The sequence below is a fragment of the Balaenoptera ricei genome, chromosome 9 (genome assembly GCF_028023285.1).
Source record: "Balaenoptera ricei isolate mBalRic1 chromosome 9, mBalRic1.hap2, whole genome shotgun sequence".
Taxonomy (NCBI): Eukaryota; Metazoa; Chordata; class Mammalia; order Artiodactyla; family Balaenopteridae; genus Balaenoptera; species Balaenoptera ricei.
This window is the reverse complement of record NC_082647.1, coordinates 56,840,070-56,857,201: the sequence shown is the minus strand read 5'-3', so window position 1 is coordinate 56,857,201 and position 17,132 is coordinate 56,840,070. Positions and strand designations below refer to the sequence as shown.

At 37.2% G+C, this 17,132-nt stretch overlaps 2 protein-coding genes across 6 annotated transcripts in view; one reads left to right on the top strand and one right to left on the bottom strand.

The window, feature by feature from the left end:
* Positions 1-3,015, bottom strand: part of ANKIB1 (ankyrin repeat and IBR domain containing 1) — a 138,486-nt gene extending 135,471 nt beyond the window's left edge. For all 4 annotated transcript variants that reach the window (XM_059933813.1, XM_059933814.1, XM_059933815.1 and 1 more), the window contains exon 1: positions 2,570-3,015. The gene's annotated coding sequence lies outside the window, so the exon portion shown is untranslated. The remainder of the gene's footprint in view (positions 1-2,569) is intronic.
* A 43-nt stretch (positions 3,016-3,058) lies between these two features.
* The window catches only part of KRIT1 (KRIT1 ankyrin repeat containing), a 36,363-nt gene continuing 22,289 nt past the window's right edge, over positions 3,059-17,132 (top strand). Inside the window, exons 1-8 of one of the 2 annotated variants that reach the window (XM_059933818.1) lie at positions 3,059-3,604; positions 7,976-8,079; positions 9,028-9,187; positions 12,278-12,370; positions 13,535-13,664; positions 14,668-14,911; positions 15,102-15,217; positions 15,452-15,595. In XM_059933818.1, the coding sequence (XP_059789801.1) occupies positions 7,978-8,079; positions 9,028-9,187; positions 12,278-12,370; positions 13,535-13,664; positions 14,668-14,911; positions 15,102-15,217; positions 15,452-15,595 (989 nt within the window). In that variant the 5' untranslated portion in view covers positions 3,059-3,604; positions 7,976-7,977. Of the gene's footprint in view, positions 3,605-7,954; positions 8,080-9,027; positions 9,188-12,277; positions 12,371-13,534; positions 13,665-14,667; positions 14,912-15,101; positions 15,218-15,451; positions 15,596-17,132 lie in introns of both variants that reach the window. The other variant, XM_059933817.1, reaches the window with a different exon arrangement.

Below are 17,132 nucleotides of genomic sequence, written 5' to 3'. Positions count from 1 at the left end.
ATAAAATCGCAGTCAAATATCTAGACTGGCAAATTCAGGGAGGAAAAGAATCTTAACTTATTTATCCTTGTAGTTCCAGAATCTAACATAGTGCCTGGTACACAGAGTAGGCATTCAATAAAGTGTACTGAAATGAAGTGAGTATGAAAGTAAGTTATCTGGAAAAGAAAAAAAAAAAAGAGGTAATCTGAGGTTGTCTGAAAAATAAACGTAAAGAGTCACCAAATTACTATTCCCTAAGCAAATCACACTTTGAGAAAGAAAACAAAATACCTAAGCATTTTTAGAACCATGCACAGAAAATCCTCTCAGACTGGTCTTTTTAATAATGACTGAGTCACTCTCAAATCTGTTTTGGCAAATGTGTCATATATAAAGTTCAGTATTAGAGAGAAGGATTTTTAAATTTCATCTAAATAAATGTTCATACCCAAAGAGGTAAGAAGTACCCAAAACACTGAGGAATCTTTCCTAACTTCCATTCAAGAAGAATCAGACTTAATTCATAGTTCTTCCATCTATTTATACATGAAAATTAGCTTGAGCTTTTACCTACAAGTTGTAAATACACATGTTTCACTTTCACAAGTTCAAGTGCACCCCAGAAAAGGAAAAGGAAAGAAAGAAAACCAACTCTCTCAAAAGTGGGCAGTGCTATAGGAGTATAAAAGAGTAGCAAACAAAACTTCTCTCCCATGTCTCAGCAGCCACCTGATAGAGCCCACACTTACGGCACGGTCTGCATGGTTTCAGAACACTTTCATATTGAAAACTCAAAATTCCCAGTGCAATGGGCAAGGGAAAAAGCATAAAGTGAAAATACAGTCCTATCTTTTCCACCCTACGTCCAAGAATAATAGGGGTCAATTTACTGTTTCTAAAAAGGACCTTTTCAAGTTATTGCCCATCACATCACTACAGCACCCACTCTTCTTATTTGCAAACTGATCAATTTTACGAAAAGCAAAAACCACACCCTCAATAATACATTCAACTCTGTGCAATGCTTGGCTTCTGACACAAGCCGGTAAAGTACAATTCCAGACAGACAGCTGGAGATACATCTTTTAAGCCTAGTTCAAACTAAAATCTGTGAACAGTGTGCAGTTACAAATCAAATAATAACCTCAAATCAACTGCTAGAAGAAGGTTTTGAAAACAAAAAATCATTATTAAACACATTTACCTTACTTAACAAAATGACGTTTTCTGAAAAAAATAACCAAAGCTACCAGTCTACACTACAGAGTAATTTAGAGAACAATAACAAAGAACCTGTAGTTCACAAAGGAAAATCATTCTTAAATTATCATTTGCTTACTACAGTACCTGGAAAAGTACAAAATGCATGAAGTCAACTAAGAACTATTGTCCAGTCACTGACAGCATTACAGTTACTTTTTAGTCTAATTTCTGGAAAGTTCTGCTGTGGCAGTTTAAAAAGGAAACCAAATTTTAACGAGAAAAAATGCCTAGTTGCAAATCTGGAAATACACGTTGAAGATATTCACAGTTAATTTTTTTTTTTTTTTTAACTAAGAAGCAGGAAGGTGACAGGCACAAAGGTGTGTAACATCTGTAGATGGTTGAGCCAAATCAATTTTAAAAGAAAGGTATCTATGGAATTAAGGATTTAAGATAATATCTTGACAAATATAATCTGACGTGATCAAAAATCACTTTAGTTTTTTTAACCACTAACAAAGCAAAAACTTCCAAGGCAAAGATTTTCACATCATACACACACACACTTTAAATTAAGAATTAAATGTAAATTCAACACACTAAAAAATTATCTAAAGGTATCCAAAACACATTTGAAACATCAGACTTTTGTTTTCACATTGATTTCTCAGACCTCCTAGTAAATCTCCCCCGGAATGGGTCTTCATTTCAATACAAGGTTGTTCAATATGCCACTTCGTGTGAATAGAGCTTGTGAGACATCCTCAAAACCTCCTCGGGAGATCTTAATTACAGCTCTAATTCCAGTTTCCTGCGACTCAAACAGCAACGTACAGAAAACACCTTATACACAGGAAGGGAGAGGAATGAAGGTCCAGAGGAAAGGCCCAGTCTTTTGTGGTGGCAGAAGCTGCAAAAATAAAGGTTCCCTAGAGCTATGTGCCCCTATCCCCACCCATTATAGCCCTTCACTTTCATCCATCCACCCGCTCAAGACTCTCGAGCTCTCGAGAACAGCCGAACCCGTGGCTTTCCACGTCTCAAAGAATGGGCGGGGGAAGCTGTGAGGTCCGGGGTACAAACAGAAAAAAAGGGAGGACACAGATCCTTTGAGGACAGAGGGACAAGGAGATGCATCCAGATGGTGAGGATGGGACGTGCTACCGAAACACAGAGGCTTGCAAATTCGCTGGGAGAAGAGCTCCCAATGGGTCAGACAGAGGATGTTGCCTGTTCAGGAATAGGGACACACAATCCTCCACAAATGAAGGGAGGCATATTTGTAGGAGTCCCGGGAGGGCGTGAACTCGGTAGCGCTGAACTCGGAGCCGAAAATAGGCTGAGACAGCCTCAAAAACACCGGTACGGCGAAGCTGAGACTTACGGTTACTTCCCGGGCTGAGGGTAAGGGTCGGATGGACTCCGCAGCTCTGCAGTTCTGCCGCCCCTGCCTCCCGCGCCGAGCCGGTGTTCTCAGGTACTCCCTGCGCCCCACCCACCCGGGCGGAAACCCCTCCTCGCCCTGCGCCCCCTCCTCGCCAACCCCGGTGCGCCCGCCGGGCAAAGGCTGCCGGGGCCGAGGGTGCGCCCTGGAGGCCCGCGGGGAACTCAGAGAGAGCTGGAAGCGCCTGCGGCGAGGCTCAGACTGGGCGGGCGCCCCCCATGCCTCTCCGGCCGCCGCGCCGCCTCACTCGGGGGAGGAGAAGAGGGGGCGGTGGCTCTTGCCTCCGCCTCGCGGTCAAATACGGCTCATGCTCCAGCCTGGCACGCGCGTGCAGCCCGGGCGGCCCCCCTCCCCTCCCCCGCCTCCGGCTCAGCCGCTGGCGCGCCCACTGCCGCCACCACCCCAGTCCCCGAGCCGCCCGCCACCAGCCCCAGACAGCCCGCAGCCCCAGCGAGAAACAGCAGGAACGGCAGCAGCTCGGCAGCCGACCCGGAAGCTCTTCCACCGCCAACCGCGAGGCTGCGAGGGGCGTGAACCCGGAAGCGATTTCCTCGCCCCGGTAGCATCAGGATGGAAAGCTAAGGCCTTTGCAGATCTGGAATCCCCCTAGTTTGGGGAGGGGGTGAGGTGTGTGTGGCGCTGAGCTGAGAGGAGATGGAAGGCCAATAAAGAGACTGTGGACAAGAGGCTCTCCGAGTCCAGAGATCCGAGCTCTTGAGGCGCGAGGTGCGGAGCGCGGCCAAACACGTCGGGCAGCTTCTGGCGGCGACCGAGTGTTTTCCTGTCACAGGAAGTTGGGCCTGGCCGCTGGGAAAGTGAAGGGAAGGAGAAATGAGAAAGCGGTGACGGTCCCCCGCCCCCCAGGTGACTGTCCCACCCACTGAATTGAATGTAGCGGCCCGGGAGGTCCTCGGCCCCCCGCACGGGTGAGACGAGGAGGAGCACGATTCAGACGCCAGCGAGAGAAACGGAAAGGTAGGAGGCCGAACTATCTCCATCCACATCTAGTTTTTCCAGGCAAGGACTTTACTTCTTACAAAGACGCCAAAGACCCTTTTTGGGTGGCGGCTCTCGGTGCAGAGAGGCGTGCACGTCCTTTTCCGTTAGTGGACGCTGATGGGCGGTGGCGGAGGAAGAACCTCCTAGGCAGAGTGTTGATTTTTGTCATTTCAGGAAAAGCGATTCACAACTTGTCCTTGCAGCTCACCGCTCCTCTCTGTCCCTCTCTCCATCTTTTAAGGCTTTGGGCTTTACGTTCTTTGCTCATTTCTCCATGGTGTTTTTAGCTTCACCAGAAATCTTTGATCTAGCTGACCTGACTCAGGATCTCACCTCCATGATTCCCTTCTCACTCTTGGAGAGTTTTTGTGTCTTCAGTTTGCTTGCGAATGCTTCTCTCAGCATCATGTCTTTTAACTGCTTTGATGTCCTCATCTTATTTTGGGGGAAATGTCAAAAACTCAAAAATGTTTTCATAACAATCGAAAAACAAATAATTCATTCCATGATCTTTTCGACTTAAACCCGAGTTAATGTGTTAGTTGGTTTCCCCTTCGAACTGGGTTGAAGAACTACAGTAGCAGTTGATATAAAGCATATTTAGATATACTACGGATGATATCATGCTCCCCCAAATAACCTCCTTAAATATACTTGTAGGAATTCATTTGTTTCCCAATTCCACTATTACTTAGTTCCTTCTCTGTTAGCCAGATTTAGTATAATTGCATTCAGAAGTTATTTGAAGATTATTAAATATCTTAAATTACAGAATAGAATGTCACTTAACAGAAGAAAAGTACTTGAAAATTACCGATGGTACTTTTTGATACTACCTGATGATTGGTAGAACTGGTTTAAAGGACAAGGACAAAGCAAGCTGTGTTAGAAGTAGCACCAGTGACTATTTTCTATTCTGCTTTATTATTACTTCCTCTCTTTTTATTACTATAAACCAATTTGAGTGGCAAAAGGATGAAATTTTTAATGGTCAGCATATCCCTGTAGGGGTATTCTTACAGATATTTAGTTGCCATCACTTCTCTCTAATGTTACAATGCTTTAAAATATTAAATTGTTCCAGGAGAGTGGAGAAGTGGCCAGTAACTTAGCTACTCTACCTCAGTTTTCTTCTCCTGTAAAATGGAGATAATAATAATACCCACTTCATCAGGTTTGGGGAAGAATAAAATGAGTTAATGCATGTAAAGCACTTAGCACAGTGTCTAGCACATAATAAACATTATAGGTGTTAGCACTTATTCATATTATTTTAAAAGCATAATAACATGGGTTTTATTAGGTTGAGAAACATTGCTTAAGGATGGAGGAGAAGGGATCAGGAACATCCTACAGAACCCTAAGATAATGCTCCTTTTTTTGTTTTTATTCATGAAGTACACTTTCTGATCATTATTGGTAATTTCTATTAGCATGTACATTGTAAATCATCTTGTTAATTTTGACTTCTGGTAACTAAATTTACAATACCTATATTCACGTACTGAATCTTCTCTTTTTCTTCATTGCAAACAACTTTTAAAGTTTGTCCATCTGGGGAATTCCGTGGCGGTCCAGTGGTTTAGGACTCTGCCCTTTCATTGCCTAGGGCCCAGGTTCAATACCTGGTCAGGAGACTAAGATCCTGCAAGCCTTGCAGCACGGCCAAAATAAATAAATAAAGTTTGTCTATCTGTACTGTATATAGCAAATGTTTCTCATTAAAGACATTATTGGCAGTTTGTTCAACAGGACTGTTTTTAGTAAAGATGTTAACAAACCTCCCCCCATGGGGACTAAATGGCATCTGTTCACCCCATTTCTCCCCAGTCATAGTGACGAGAAATGCCCCTACAGATTTTCAAATGATCCCAGGTAGGTATCACTCCTAACTGAGAACCACTTCTACATATCTGTAAGGCCTTATTAGTCAGGCAGCATATTATCATTTATGCTTAAGCATTTTCCAGAAAATGCCACATATTTCCTATACTTAGTCACTTGAACCTTTATCTAAAATTCAGTCTAAACACATTACAAGCTCTAGTTATAGCTTTTTCTGTTATTTTTAGCTCAAATTACCCTCTTCCAATCCTTTTGCATGTGTTTCTGCCTTAGCAGTTTTGCCTTCATATATTAGTAGTTTCTGTTCTATTCCTCACTTAAGCCTTTGTTTCCTTCTTTCATGTCACTGCAAGTATGTATATTTCAAACATTCAAGTATGAATATTTCTTGAAACTCAATTTTTAGAATCTTTGGGGTACATTAACATTAAATGGTGTAAAAACAAAATGCTATAACCCTCATGGTTTTTAAAAATTATATCACATTTGTTTATCTTTTAAAAATTGAGTGTACTGTGCAATACCAAATATTCTAGAGAAGTGATAAGTATTAACAAATAAAGCTTTTTGCTAATAGATGTTTTTTTAACATGAGTTGACCAGCACAGGAATTGATTTGCTTTAAATCGTGTTTAGAAAACTAAGAATTACTTGATTTCTCTGTTTAGGTGCTTAATAGAAAAAAGGGTTTCCGTAGTAGTGCCATGTATGTTACAAAATGTATTCACAATGCAATGTCTTTCTTTTGGGGGCTGGCAGTCTTCAAGGAGGCATCCATACATTTCAAAATTTGTTGGATTTTATTATCTTGAAGTCATTGTTAATCTGAGGTGAAAAGTAATTGCTAAATAGAAATTCTGAGAAGAAAAAAGCCTCATCTTTTTCACTTAGTATAGAAAGTGCTGTTGTATGAGGTGGGTTTTAAGATGATCTTATGGAAAAACTGAACTGAAAAAAATTCCACAAGGTATAGAGTGAAAATGAATGTCTTCAAAACTTTTCACAAAATGAAATGTCTCAATCCTAATGTTTTCTGTAGTTTCTCTGTTGAGATATCTGTAGTTTCTCTGGATCTAAATCAGTGAAAATTTTTATAATCTAAAATAAAATTTTTATAATTTATAACTAAATTTTATAATTTAAAATAATTTATAAATTAAAATAATTTTTGTGCAATAATTTTAATGGTTCTTTTAATTTTAGGCTAACGTTTACTTAAAATGTCAAAAGTTACTGGATTTTAAAAACATTTCTTTTAAAGGAAATTTTCCAGTTATAAGGCAGTGGAAGGAAGTAAATTAAAGGCTTTTGTTATTACACAAGGAAGCAAATTAAAGATTTCAAAATGACTTTATTAATTGCGTTGAGAAAACAGAATAAAGTCCTCTATCTCCTCTCAAGAGATATTCAAAACCTTTCTTGAAAATGAGCTCTTTTTTTTCTATGAGAGTTGGGGCAATAAGGAAATCATTAAATATGAACAGGTCATTTTAATGCCTAATGGACTTTAAAAAAAACTGAAGAAGGTTCATCTCACCATGGCCAGGAAAGCAGCTCCTTGCTTGATGTTCTTTTAGAAATTTACTGGCATATAAATGAGAGGAAGTTTTTTTTAAAAAAATAAATAAAATACATTCAATACAAAGAGGTGTATTTTAGTCTAGCCATGAAAAAAATTAATAATAGCACTTAATGGAGAGATGGAACTATCAAACAACCGAGAGTGCTTGAACTTCAGTTACTTGTTGGAAATTGCCTAATGGAGACTTCAAATTAGTCTGGGGAAAAAAATGTGCATGTGTATGTATATCAAAATATATATATTATATATTTGGAAGAAAATTTTTGGATTATCTAGGGAATTGATAATGGAAGTGGGAAATATTCTTAAGTCATCATCAGAAAGCTTTTATCAACTGACTAAATGTTTTTGAGTCTGTGATAGGCACCTCCAATGAAAATTATTATTTTTTTTTTTTTTCCAATGAAAATTATAAACTATCCTTTAGTTCATCCAAATGTCAGATATCAAAGTTCTTTTTAAAGATTCTAGAAAGAATGTCAATGGCAGCTATCTATTTCTAGCTTCCAAACTATTAACAGTATGACATTCACTTGTGTAATTTATAGAAAATAAGTGGGTACTATTCTAAATTGCTAGTTCAAGCCATTTTTTACTTAGTATTTACATTTTATAATCATATCACCTTTTTTTAGGTCCAAAAGGCAGATTCTTATGCTGTTAAGACCTATGAAAGTATGTATCCCCATTTTAAAAAACAAAAATCTACCTTTAATAGAAAAGGAAAAAGGACAAGGTAATCTTAAATTATAAACAAAGGTTTTGAATGGTAAGATATAATCAGTCATCTCTGACTTGCTTTTTACATAGTATATGTATTCTAAGATAGAAAAATCAACATTTTATTTTTTAAATTGTTTTTCAAAGTAGTTATGTGTCCTTTAATTTAATCTTTCAAGGGATTTCTTTGTTTTATAAAGCAATGGGAAATCCAGAAAACATAGAAGATGCGTACGTTGCTGTTATTCGGCCAAAGAATGCTGCCAGTCTCAATTCTCGGGAATACAGAGCTAAGTCATATGAAGTGAGAACGATTTACTAACATTTGATTTTCAACCATTGAATGTCATTCTCCATTATCATTTTCATTTACATATAAAGTAAAACCATAGCCTGTAAATTCTTGTTGATAACCTTGATCTTGACAAGCTAGAATTTACAGTTGTAGATCTGCCCATCATCATGTCTTTTCTGCTGCATGTGTTTTGACCATTTTTCTATTCATTGATATGGATAAATTATTAGATATTAAAAGTTACTTATTTGAGTTTTACTTATATAACTTACGAGAGTTTGGTTTTTAGTACGGTTTACGGAATGGCTCTCAAAAATTGAAAAAAAAAATGCAAAATTCAGCTTATTCAAAATTCCAACCTAAATTTTGTTCTTGGTTGTTTTCCCAAAGAACTATTTTCAAAAGTTCATTAAAAAATATCTTTTCCTTTAATTAAGTTTTAGGCAATTAAGTTACTTCTCTGTAGTCTTGAATACATATATTAGTAAACATGATTGAGGCTCCCGCCAAAACAAACCCAAAGCAGAATTGTTATCTTTTCTATGCAGCAGATTTCAAGCATCATAAAATACTTCTAATCTAATCTAACTTCAACTAACTTCTCTAGTATTTTGCTTTAATTGCTTTTTTAAGGTTAGTTATCTGAAACCTATTAAGGGATACTGTAGGGGTTCTGAGGAGACTGCTGCTTCAGCAGTGCTCTGGCTTACTGGTTCTCAGTCTTGGCTACACTGTTAAATCACCTGGGGGACTTTAAAATTTCCAGTACCAGGACCCCACTCCCCTGACATTCTGATTTAATAGGTCTGAGATGAAGCTGTACGTTGATACTGTTTTGAAAGCGTCCAGATTATTCTTATATGCAGCTAGGGTTAAGAAAGACTGCTGGCTTATTATATTCTAGGACAAGTAAATTTTATTTTAAACACTCTCTTAAAATTATTTTTCTCATCTAAGATTTTGTTGCATGAAGTTCCCATTGAAGGACAGAAAAAAAAGAGAAAGAAGGTTTTGTTGGAAACTAAACTTCAAGGCAACAGTGAAATAACACAAGGCATATTGGATTATGTAGTAGAAACCACCAAACCAATTTCTCCTGCAAACCAGGGTATTAGAGGTAAGAAACTTTTCTTTTTAACACAGTTGGCTTTAAATGCTTGTGGAGAAAGACATTTTAAAAAGTAGATTAAAATCAGTTTCTTTTTATGTTCCTTTTCATTTGAAAAACTTGAAAAAGACTCAGAAATTTCTAGGGTTTTTTTTTTTTAAGGTGCAGCCAAGCCCCCTTCAAAAAGTAACTTAACAATTTTTTTTAAGTTAAAAAATATTTTTGAAATGTTTAAATAATTTTAAGTAAAAAAAAATTGAAAATATTTAAATTGTGTTAATGATTTGTTCAAGAGAGAGAGGAAGCCAACGGGTGGCTTGAAAATTAAAAGAAAGCACAAAATTACTTTTGTTAGAAGTATATTTCCCTAGATAAGTATCTGTGAACTACTATGTTTGTTTCTGTACTCCAGGCCAAGAGAAAACTATAAACCTCTCTCCATAACTAAGTAACAGTTAAGATTTTGTGTATTAGAGCAAGTCCTATAAATTACCAGCCAACAGAGGTTTTCTTCCCATTTCGTCACAAGAAGAAGATCATTTTCAAAAAGCCAAAATGAATTGTAGAAGTATTCACCCTGAAAGGTTCAGGCCTCATTTAAAATATTAGATAATCTATAGCCTATGAAACTGATTAAACATTAATGATCAATTTTATCAGGCTGTGGCCTCACAAGAAACATATAGCAGAAGTTACAGAAATTATATACTCTGTACAGGATTCAGGCATTATAATTAAAAAGGTAAAGCTAATTTCAGTCAAACAGCAGTTGAAAACAGTTGTTGATAATGAGGTAAAGCATACCTCTCTGTGCCTACTTTTTGGTTTTTTAAAGCTTATTTAGTGTTTTTTTCTATTTGTTCATCTTTATAGAGATTAGCTGTCTAATTCATCTCTCACTAAAGAGACTATTTTTGTTGCAGAGATAAGGCTGAATCCTGTCATTTGATTTGTTGGTTATTTGTTGGTTATTTGTTGGAATAGTTGTTCTCTAGAGATAGCTGAACTAAGCCTGTTTCATAACTTCTGGAGGTACCATTCACCATATTTACCTCCCCAACCGGTAACCTCGTCAATAGGGCCTGCAGGGTTTTTGTGGCTTGGGGCTCTAAGCATTGTAACTCGAGATTATAAGAAGTTCCTGCATAAATTTACAGATCGTTGATACACATTCTGAGTACTACAGAGAGAATCCCCTTTCCCTAATTATCAGATTGACTTTTTAAATAAAATGATCTAGAAATTGATCTTAGCTAAAAAGGGGGACTATCCCTTTGGGTGATCAAGGCAAGTGAAAGGCTCTTTTGGATGCCACAAATTTGTCAGCCTTTTCTACCTCTGTCTTGGACTTCTCTGATAAATTTTCATCCAGATTTGTTTTACTATCACTAAATTGTTATAGTTATCAGGATCTATTCTGAGATCAAATTACTGAGACAAAGTCTGAGCCCAAATCACATATTTGAGCTGAGATAGACAAGTCATAATTTGCTATGAATTAGCCAAACTCTACCACTTGGTTCATTTACCAAAAAGGGGGATACAAGTGATATCAGTGTTAACAAAAATATCCCCTGGCCCAGAGGGCTGGGTAGTTTTTCTTAGGAGAAGTTACAAGTGGATAGGCACCCTGAAACATGTCTAGCACAATTATGTCTTATATACTTAGACAGTAGAATGTACTAACACATTTTCAGGCAGCTTTTAATAAGAGAAATGAAAGTAAAGAAGTTTTACTTAACTAAATAGACAGTTGTATCAATGAACCATACCATACCTGACTATCCTATTCAATTGAGGTTTTCTAAAAGTGTGAAATATTTTTATAGAGTAATATGATTTCTTATATAAGCAGTAGTTGTGCCTTTTTGTGCAGTGCTATATATAGTTTATAAAGCACTACCACAATTACTTATTAATGAAATTCTTAAATTGGCCCTGTGAGTTGGTATATCGTCATTTTTACATCTGTAAAATGGAAATGCAAACATAGGTTGTCACCTACAAAAATCATATTCCCATTAGTGGAGGAGTTAGGACTAGAACCTCATTTCCCAACTTGTAATCAGTGCTTTTCTTTCCCCGCATGACAGATCTCATAGTTACATATATAATTTGCAAAGTAGGCAATTAAACAATGGATCAGAACTGGATTTAAGGAAGCTGCAAGGCAGGAAAGATTAAGTGGGACAAGACCTCAAGCCAGACAAAAGAAATATTGCCTCTGAAATTTATCAGAATGTATCTAACACTTATATTTTGTACAAGTGTCTATTTTGTAAAAAATTGTTTGGGGGCTATAATAATAATGTGCCATAATAATCACAAATATTGACTCCAGCATTTTGTGAATGAATGAAGCTGCTTGAACTCATATTATCTACCTGTCCACAGAAGGCATCCAGCCAGGCATTCCTACCTGGGTCAAGAACAAGGTTCTATTTCTTGGGGTGAGGAGATTGGAAAGGTTGATAAAAATTATGACAAAGGCATCCAGAATATAAAAGGTTTTAGAGTGAAAGACTTGTAGGTTATTATTTATAGCCCCCTTGCTGCCAAATCAGGAACAACAGACTAAGTATACGAATGGTGGTTACAATTCAGAACAATAGTTTATAGCCCAATCAGATTTTAATAAAAACTGAAATTGAGGGCGGAGGTTGAATATTAAATGAAGAGCTGCTAAACTTTAAGACTTTGCAGTTTATGTACACTACGCTTCTTGGCCAGCTTAGACTTTAGTGAAACTCTTACCATCTACATCCCAACTGAATGAAGTATATGCCTGTTCACCCTGCAGGATGTGCTGCTGTTCAGTTGCTCTGTCAGTCCTTAGCAGGACGGTTTTCCTTGCTATGTATAGGAAGCTTCTCTTCTAGTGAGTCAGAACAGGGGATCTATTAGTTGACTGTCCACAGAATGATTTACATTATTATTAGAATTACCAGTTTTTATTAGTGCCCATAATAAAATTGACTTTTTATATTTCAGTTCCTCTTAATACTGCCTTTAAAATATTTTTTCTAATTCTCAAGGTAATATATAAGATTTTAAAAGGCCCATTATTTTTATCTTTACTGACTTAAAAAAAATGATTAGGAAAACGAGTGGTACTAATGAAGAAATTTCCTCTGGATGGGGAGAAGATGGGCAGAGAAGCGGCATTATTTATTGTTCCATCAGTTGTCAAAGGTAAAGTCTAAGTTTCACCTTATGAATCTTTGTGTACCTTAGGTGCTAAGTTAAAGTCTGTTGAGGAACTTAGGAATTTGGATTCATAGTTACTATTGTAATACTATTATAAAATACATGTTTTTAAGATAATGGAAGATGGAGAAATTTGTTACTTAAAAAGATGTTTTGATTTCAAAGTAATATTCAGGCTTCCAGACTGATCAGTAATGTTTTTGTTTCTGTTTTTAAAAGTAGAACAAAGAAGTGAGGAAGGAAGCCATAATCGAAACAAAAAGTTTTTAGCTTATAATGAGGGATTTTTCAGACTATGCTATATAGGTAGAATAGAAATAAAAATTTATGTATTTTGGAAAATTAACAGATTATGATCAGAACCTATCTTATATTTGGGAAAAGAAAGTGTCAGTAATAGTTCTAAAATACTCTTCCCAACAGTAGTGATAATATTTAAAGAACTTAGATCTAATATGAAAATTTAATTTGAGCTTTGACAAGGAATTTATCCTATTATCCTGGAATAATAGAAAAAATACTGAGCTTCAGTGCAGACCTTGCAGCCCACTAATTTTGTGTTCTGGGCAAATCACCTCTTTAAGCCTCACCTCTTTATTTGTAAGATAGGTATCTGCTCCTACTTGGTTCATCGTGCTGGAAGAACTCAGTGAGGTATTAGATGTAAAAATCACTTTGGAACCTGTAGAGTACTGGGCTCATGTAAGGCAGTAATAATACTGATAATATATTAATGACCCACTGTGGACATCTCATCAGACTGCTGTTACACAGTACTTACATGTATTTTATCAGCCAGCTCTACCATTCCAGAATTTTTTTTTTCCCCAGCCATACTTAGGTAAAACAGATCAGTATGTTAAATGGTGCTGGAAATCTTATTATTAATCAGAATTTTACAACATTGTTGAGGAAGAGGAAGGGGAAACAATTTCTGTAGTCCTCCAGGATTCTAAATCCTGCATTCACCCAAATGGATAAGGTCACAAAGCTGGCCAGCACTTGAATCCAGGTCTACTAATTTAAAATCTAGAACAATTTATGTTATACTTAACAACTTTTTTTTAACATACTGTGTACTTTTAAATAAAAATCATGCAGTCATAAACCTTTTATATGATGGCATAATTCTTCATTTTTCTTTTTCAGATAATACTAAATATACGTATACTCCAGGATGCCCAATTTTTTACTGCTTACAAGATATTATGCGAGTCTGTAGTGAATCCAGCACTCACTTTGCTGCACTTACAGCAAGAATGTTAATAGCCTTGGATAAGTAAGAACTGCCATTAAAAATATTTTTTAATAAATCAAATATATGTTCATATTAGATATTAGCACTGAGAGATAGAAATTCTTTTGGAAGAAAATAATAAAATTAATAATATATAAATTAAGAAATGGTAAGTTTTTAAAGTATAATATAAAAATTTTAAACCCCAAAGACAAGATTGTCCTGATTTGCTTGCAACATGTTAAGTTTATTCTTAGAAAATGACAAAGATTGCCCTGGCCTAAGAATTAAGATTCCTTTGTTATAAAACTAGATTTAGTATTGATTTACCCTTATCAGTGAACAAGTCGTTTCACCTGTCATGCCTTTTGTCTTTCTGTAACAGCAGGTCTAATGTCACCTACATCTCAGTGGTTTAAATTTTTAAAGGGCTTCATGTTTTTTGAAAAGGATTTTAATTATTATTATGTTACATGCATTAGAAAAAAAATAGTTTGCTATGTCCAATAACAGAACTTTTATTTACAGTAAATGAAGTACTTAACACTAATTAAAATTATAAAAATCCCGGGACTTCCCTGGTGGCACAGTGGTTAAGAATCCTCCTGCCAATGCAGGGGACACGGGTGTGAGCCCTGGTCCAGGAAGATTCCACAAGCTGCACAGCAACTAAGCCCATGCACCACAGCTACTGAGCCTGAGCTCTAGAGCCCATGAGCCACAACTACTGAGCCCATGTGCCCCAACTGCTGAAGCCCATGCACCTAGAGCCCGTGCTCTGCAACAAGAGAAGCCACCGCAATGAGAAGCCTGTGCACCTCACTGAAGAGTAGCCCCCACTCGCTGCAACTAGAGAAAGCCCATGCGCAGCAACGAAGACCCAGCAGAGCTAAAAATAAATAAATTAATTAATTTTTTAAAAAAATTATAAAAATCTGAATGTAATATTAGAAAGAATCACACATCAGAGTTGGATAGTAGTTTAGTTTTTTCATCTTCACTTTTTAACAAATACATCTACTACCTCTTTTTTTTATTTTGCCAGGTGGTTAGATGAACGTCATGCACAATCTCACTTTATTCCGGCTTTATTCCGACCTTCTCCTCTTGAGCGGATAAAAACTAATGTTATAAACCCTGCATATGCTACTGAATCAGGTCAGACAGAAAACTCACTACATATGGGCTATAGTGCACTAGAAATAAAGAGTAAAATGTTAGCCCTAGAGAAAGCAGATACCTGTATTTACAACCCTTTGTTTGGATCAGATCTTCAATATACAAACCGGGTAAGAGTTGAATGAATTTTGGCTCTGATTTCAAAAGACATTTCATTTCAAATGTAATTTTTTTTCCTGAGATAAATGCATCTATTACTAATTGTAAACATTAAGATGACATCCGTACTTAGCTCTGTTTTTATACATCAAAGTCAAGTATCTAAAGCTCTTTTTGTTTTGTTTTGTTTTCCCTTTCTAGGTAGATAAAGTGGTAATAAATCCATACTTTGGTCTAGGAGCTCCAGACTATTCAAAAATCCAAATTCCCAAACAGGAAAAATGGCAGAGAAGCATGAGCAGTGTCACAGAAGACAAGTACTGTTCTGGTTTTCCTCCACATTGCTTTTTAAACACCTACATTCTAATGTTAAAGTACTGTTTAAAATGATATATGCAATTAGTATGCAGTGTCATCATTGCATAAATGATTTAGTTTACAGCTGCTCAGTGAAACATAGCTTTCATAGATATGTCACATTTGTTTCAAAACAATCTGAATTTCAACAGTGCCTTTTTTTTTTTTTTTTTTTTTTTCCTTTTAACGATTAGGGAACGACAGTGGGTAGATGATTTTCCTCTCCATCGAAGTGCCTGTGAAGGAGATTCGGAATTATTAAGCCGACTTCTCAATGAAAGATTTTCAGTCAACCAATTAGATAGTGACCACTGGGCACCCATTCATTATGCATGCTGGTAAATAGATTATTCTTTTGTTTTTAGAAAGAATGAATCCTTAGTTTATAAATGTTAGTGCTTCTTTTCAAAGCTGTTCTCATTCCAGCCACTTTTTCCTCTACCATGTTTGCCTTATGAGCTTTCTCTGTAGTAATCTTTGATTACTGTGTATGTGCCACACCGTTCAGATTTACAAGGTCTGCCCCACAGGAAAAGTATCATTAATGTTCTCAGGCATCCTGAGGTCATGCAGTAGGATAGCTAATGACTAGCAAGTGCCATTGCACAGCACACGGTCCCTTATTCACCCTTGCAATTTCTATTGTTTTGTACTGGAGTTGTGTTATGTTTGTTTATCCTTATTATATTTTATTTTATTATTATTATTATTTATTTTTTATCTTTGGCTGCGTTGGGTCTTCGTTGCTGCGCGCAGGCTTTTCTCTGGTTGCGGTGAGTGGGGTCTACTCTTAGATGCAGTGCGCAGGCTTCTCATTGCAGTGGCTTCTCTTGTTGCGGAGCACGGGCTCTAGGCCATGGGCTTCAGTAGTTGTGGCATATGGACTCAGTAGTTGTGGCTCACGGGCTCTAGAGCTCAGGCTCAGTAGTTGTGGCACACGGGCTTAGTTGCTCCGTGGCATGTGGGATCTTTCCAGACCAGGGCTTAAACCTGTGTCCCCTGCACTGGCAGGCGGATTCTTAACCACTGTGCCACCAGGGAAGCCCTATCGTTATTATAAAATTTACATGTGTTAGCTACTTATGATTTGACCTTGCATCATGTTAGAAAAGTATTCTTTTAGTTCTTTGGAAAGCTGTGGTATCAGGAAACACCCAAAAGTTTTCATTAGAATTAAAGCCTTCCTTTTTTTTTTTTTTTTTTTTTTTAATGAGAGGGACTAGCTCACAGGATTGGAGTTAGCTCTTTCCACTGGTTGCCCAGTGTAGTTCTTGCTCTCGTACTCTTCTCACATAATAATAACTCTTCCCCTTAGTCTGGGCTGAGTTTTTAAATTTATGTTCGTAGCAGTAGTTAACTATTTGCTGTAGCCTGTCCTCTAGAAAGGATGTAATGAAGTTATTTACCATTATTGCTTATGGGAAAGTTGCTTTTGACTTACTGTTTAAAGTGAGCTTCTTTGGCTAGTTTAAGAAGTGCCTACACTATTTACTGGCCGTTAAAGTCCACAGCTTTTTAGCTGCATGACGTTGAGCAAGTGACTTTACTTCAGAGGTCCCCAACCCCCAGGCTGTGGACTGGTACTGGTCCGCAGCCTGTTAGGACCCGGGACGCACAGCAAGAGGTGAGCTGCAGGCGAGCGAGCGAAGCTTCATCTGCCGCTCCCCGTCACTTGCGTTACCTACCGCCTGAACCATCCCCCCCATCGTCTATGGAAAAATTGTCTCCCACGAAACCAGTCCCTGGTGCCAGAAAGGTTACTGCTGCCTTACTTTACCTCTCTGCATCTTAGTTTATTTATCTATATGTAAAATACATTAATTAGATCATTTTCAACTCAAACTCTTTTTATTTCACTGTGATCAAATAGCTTAT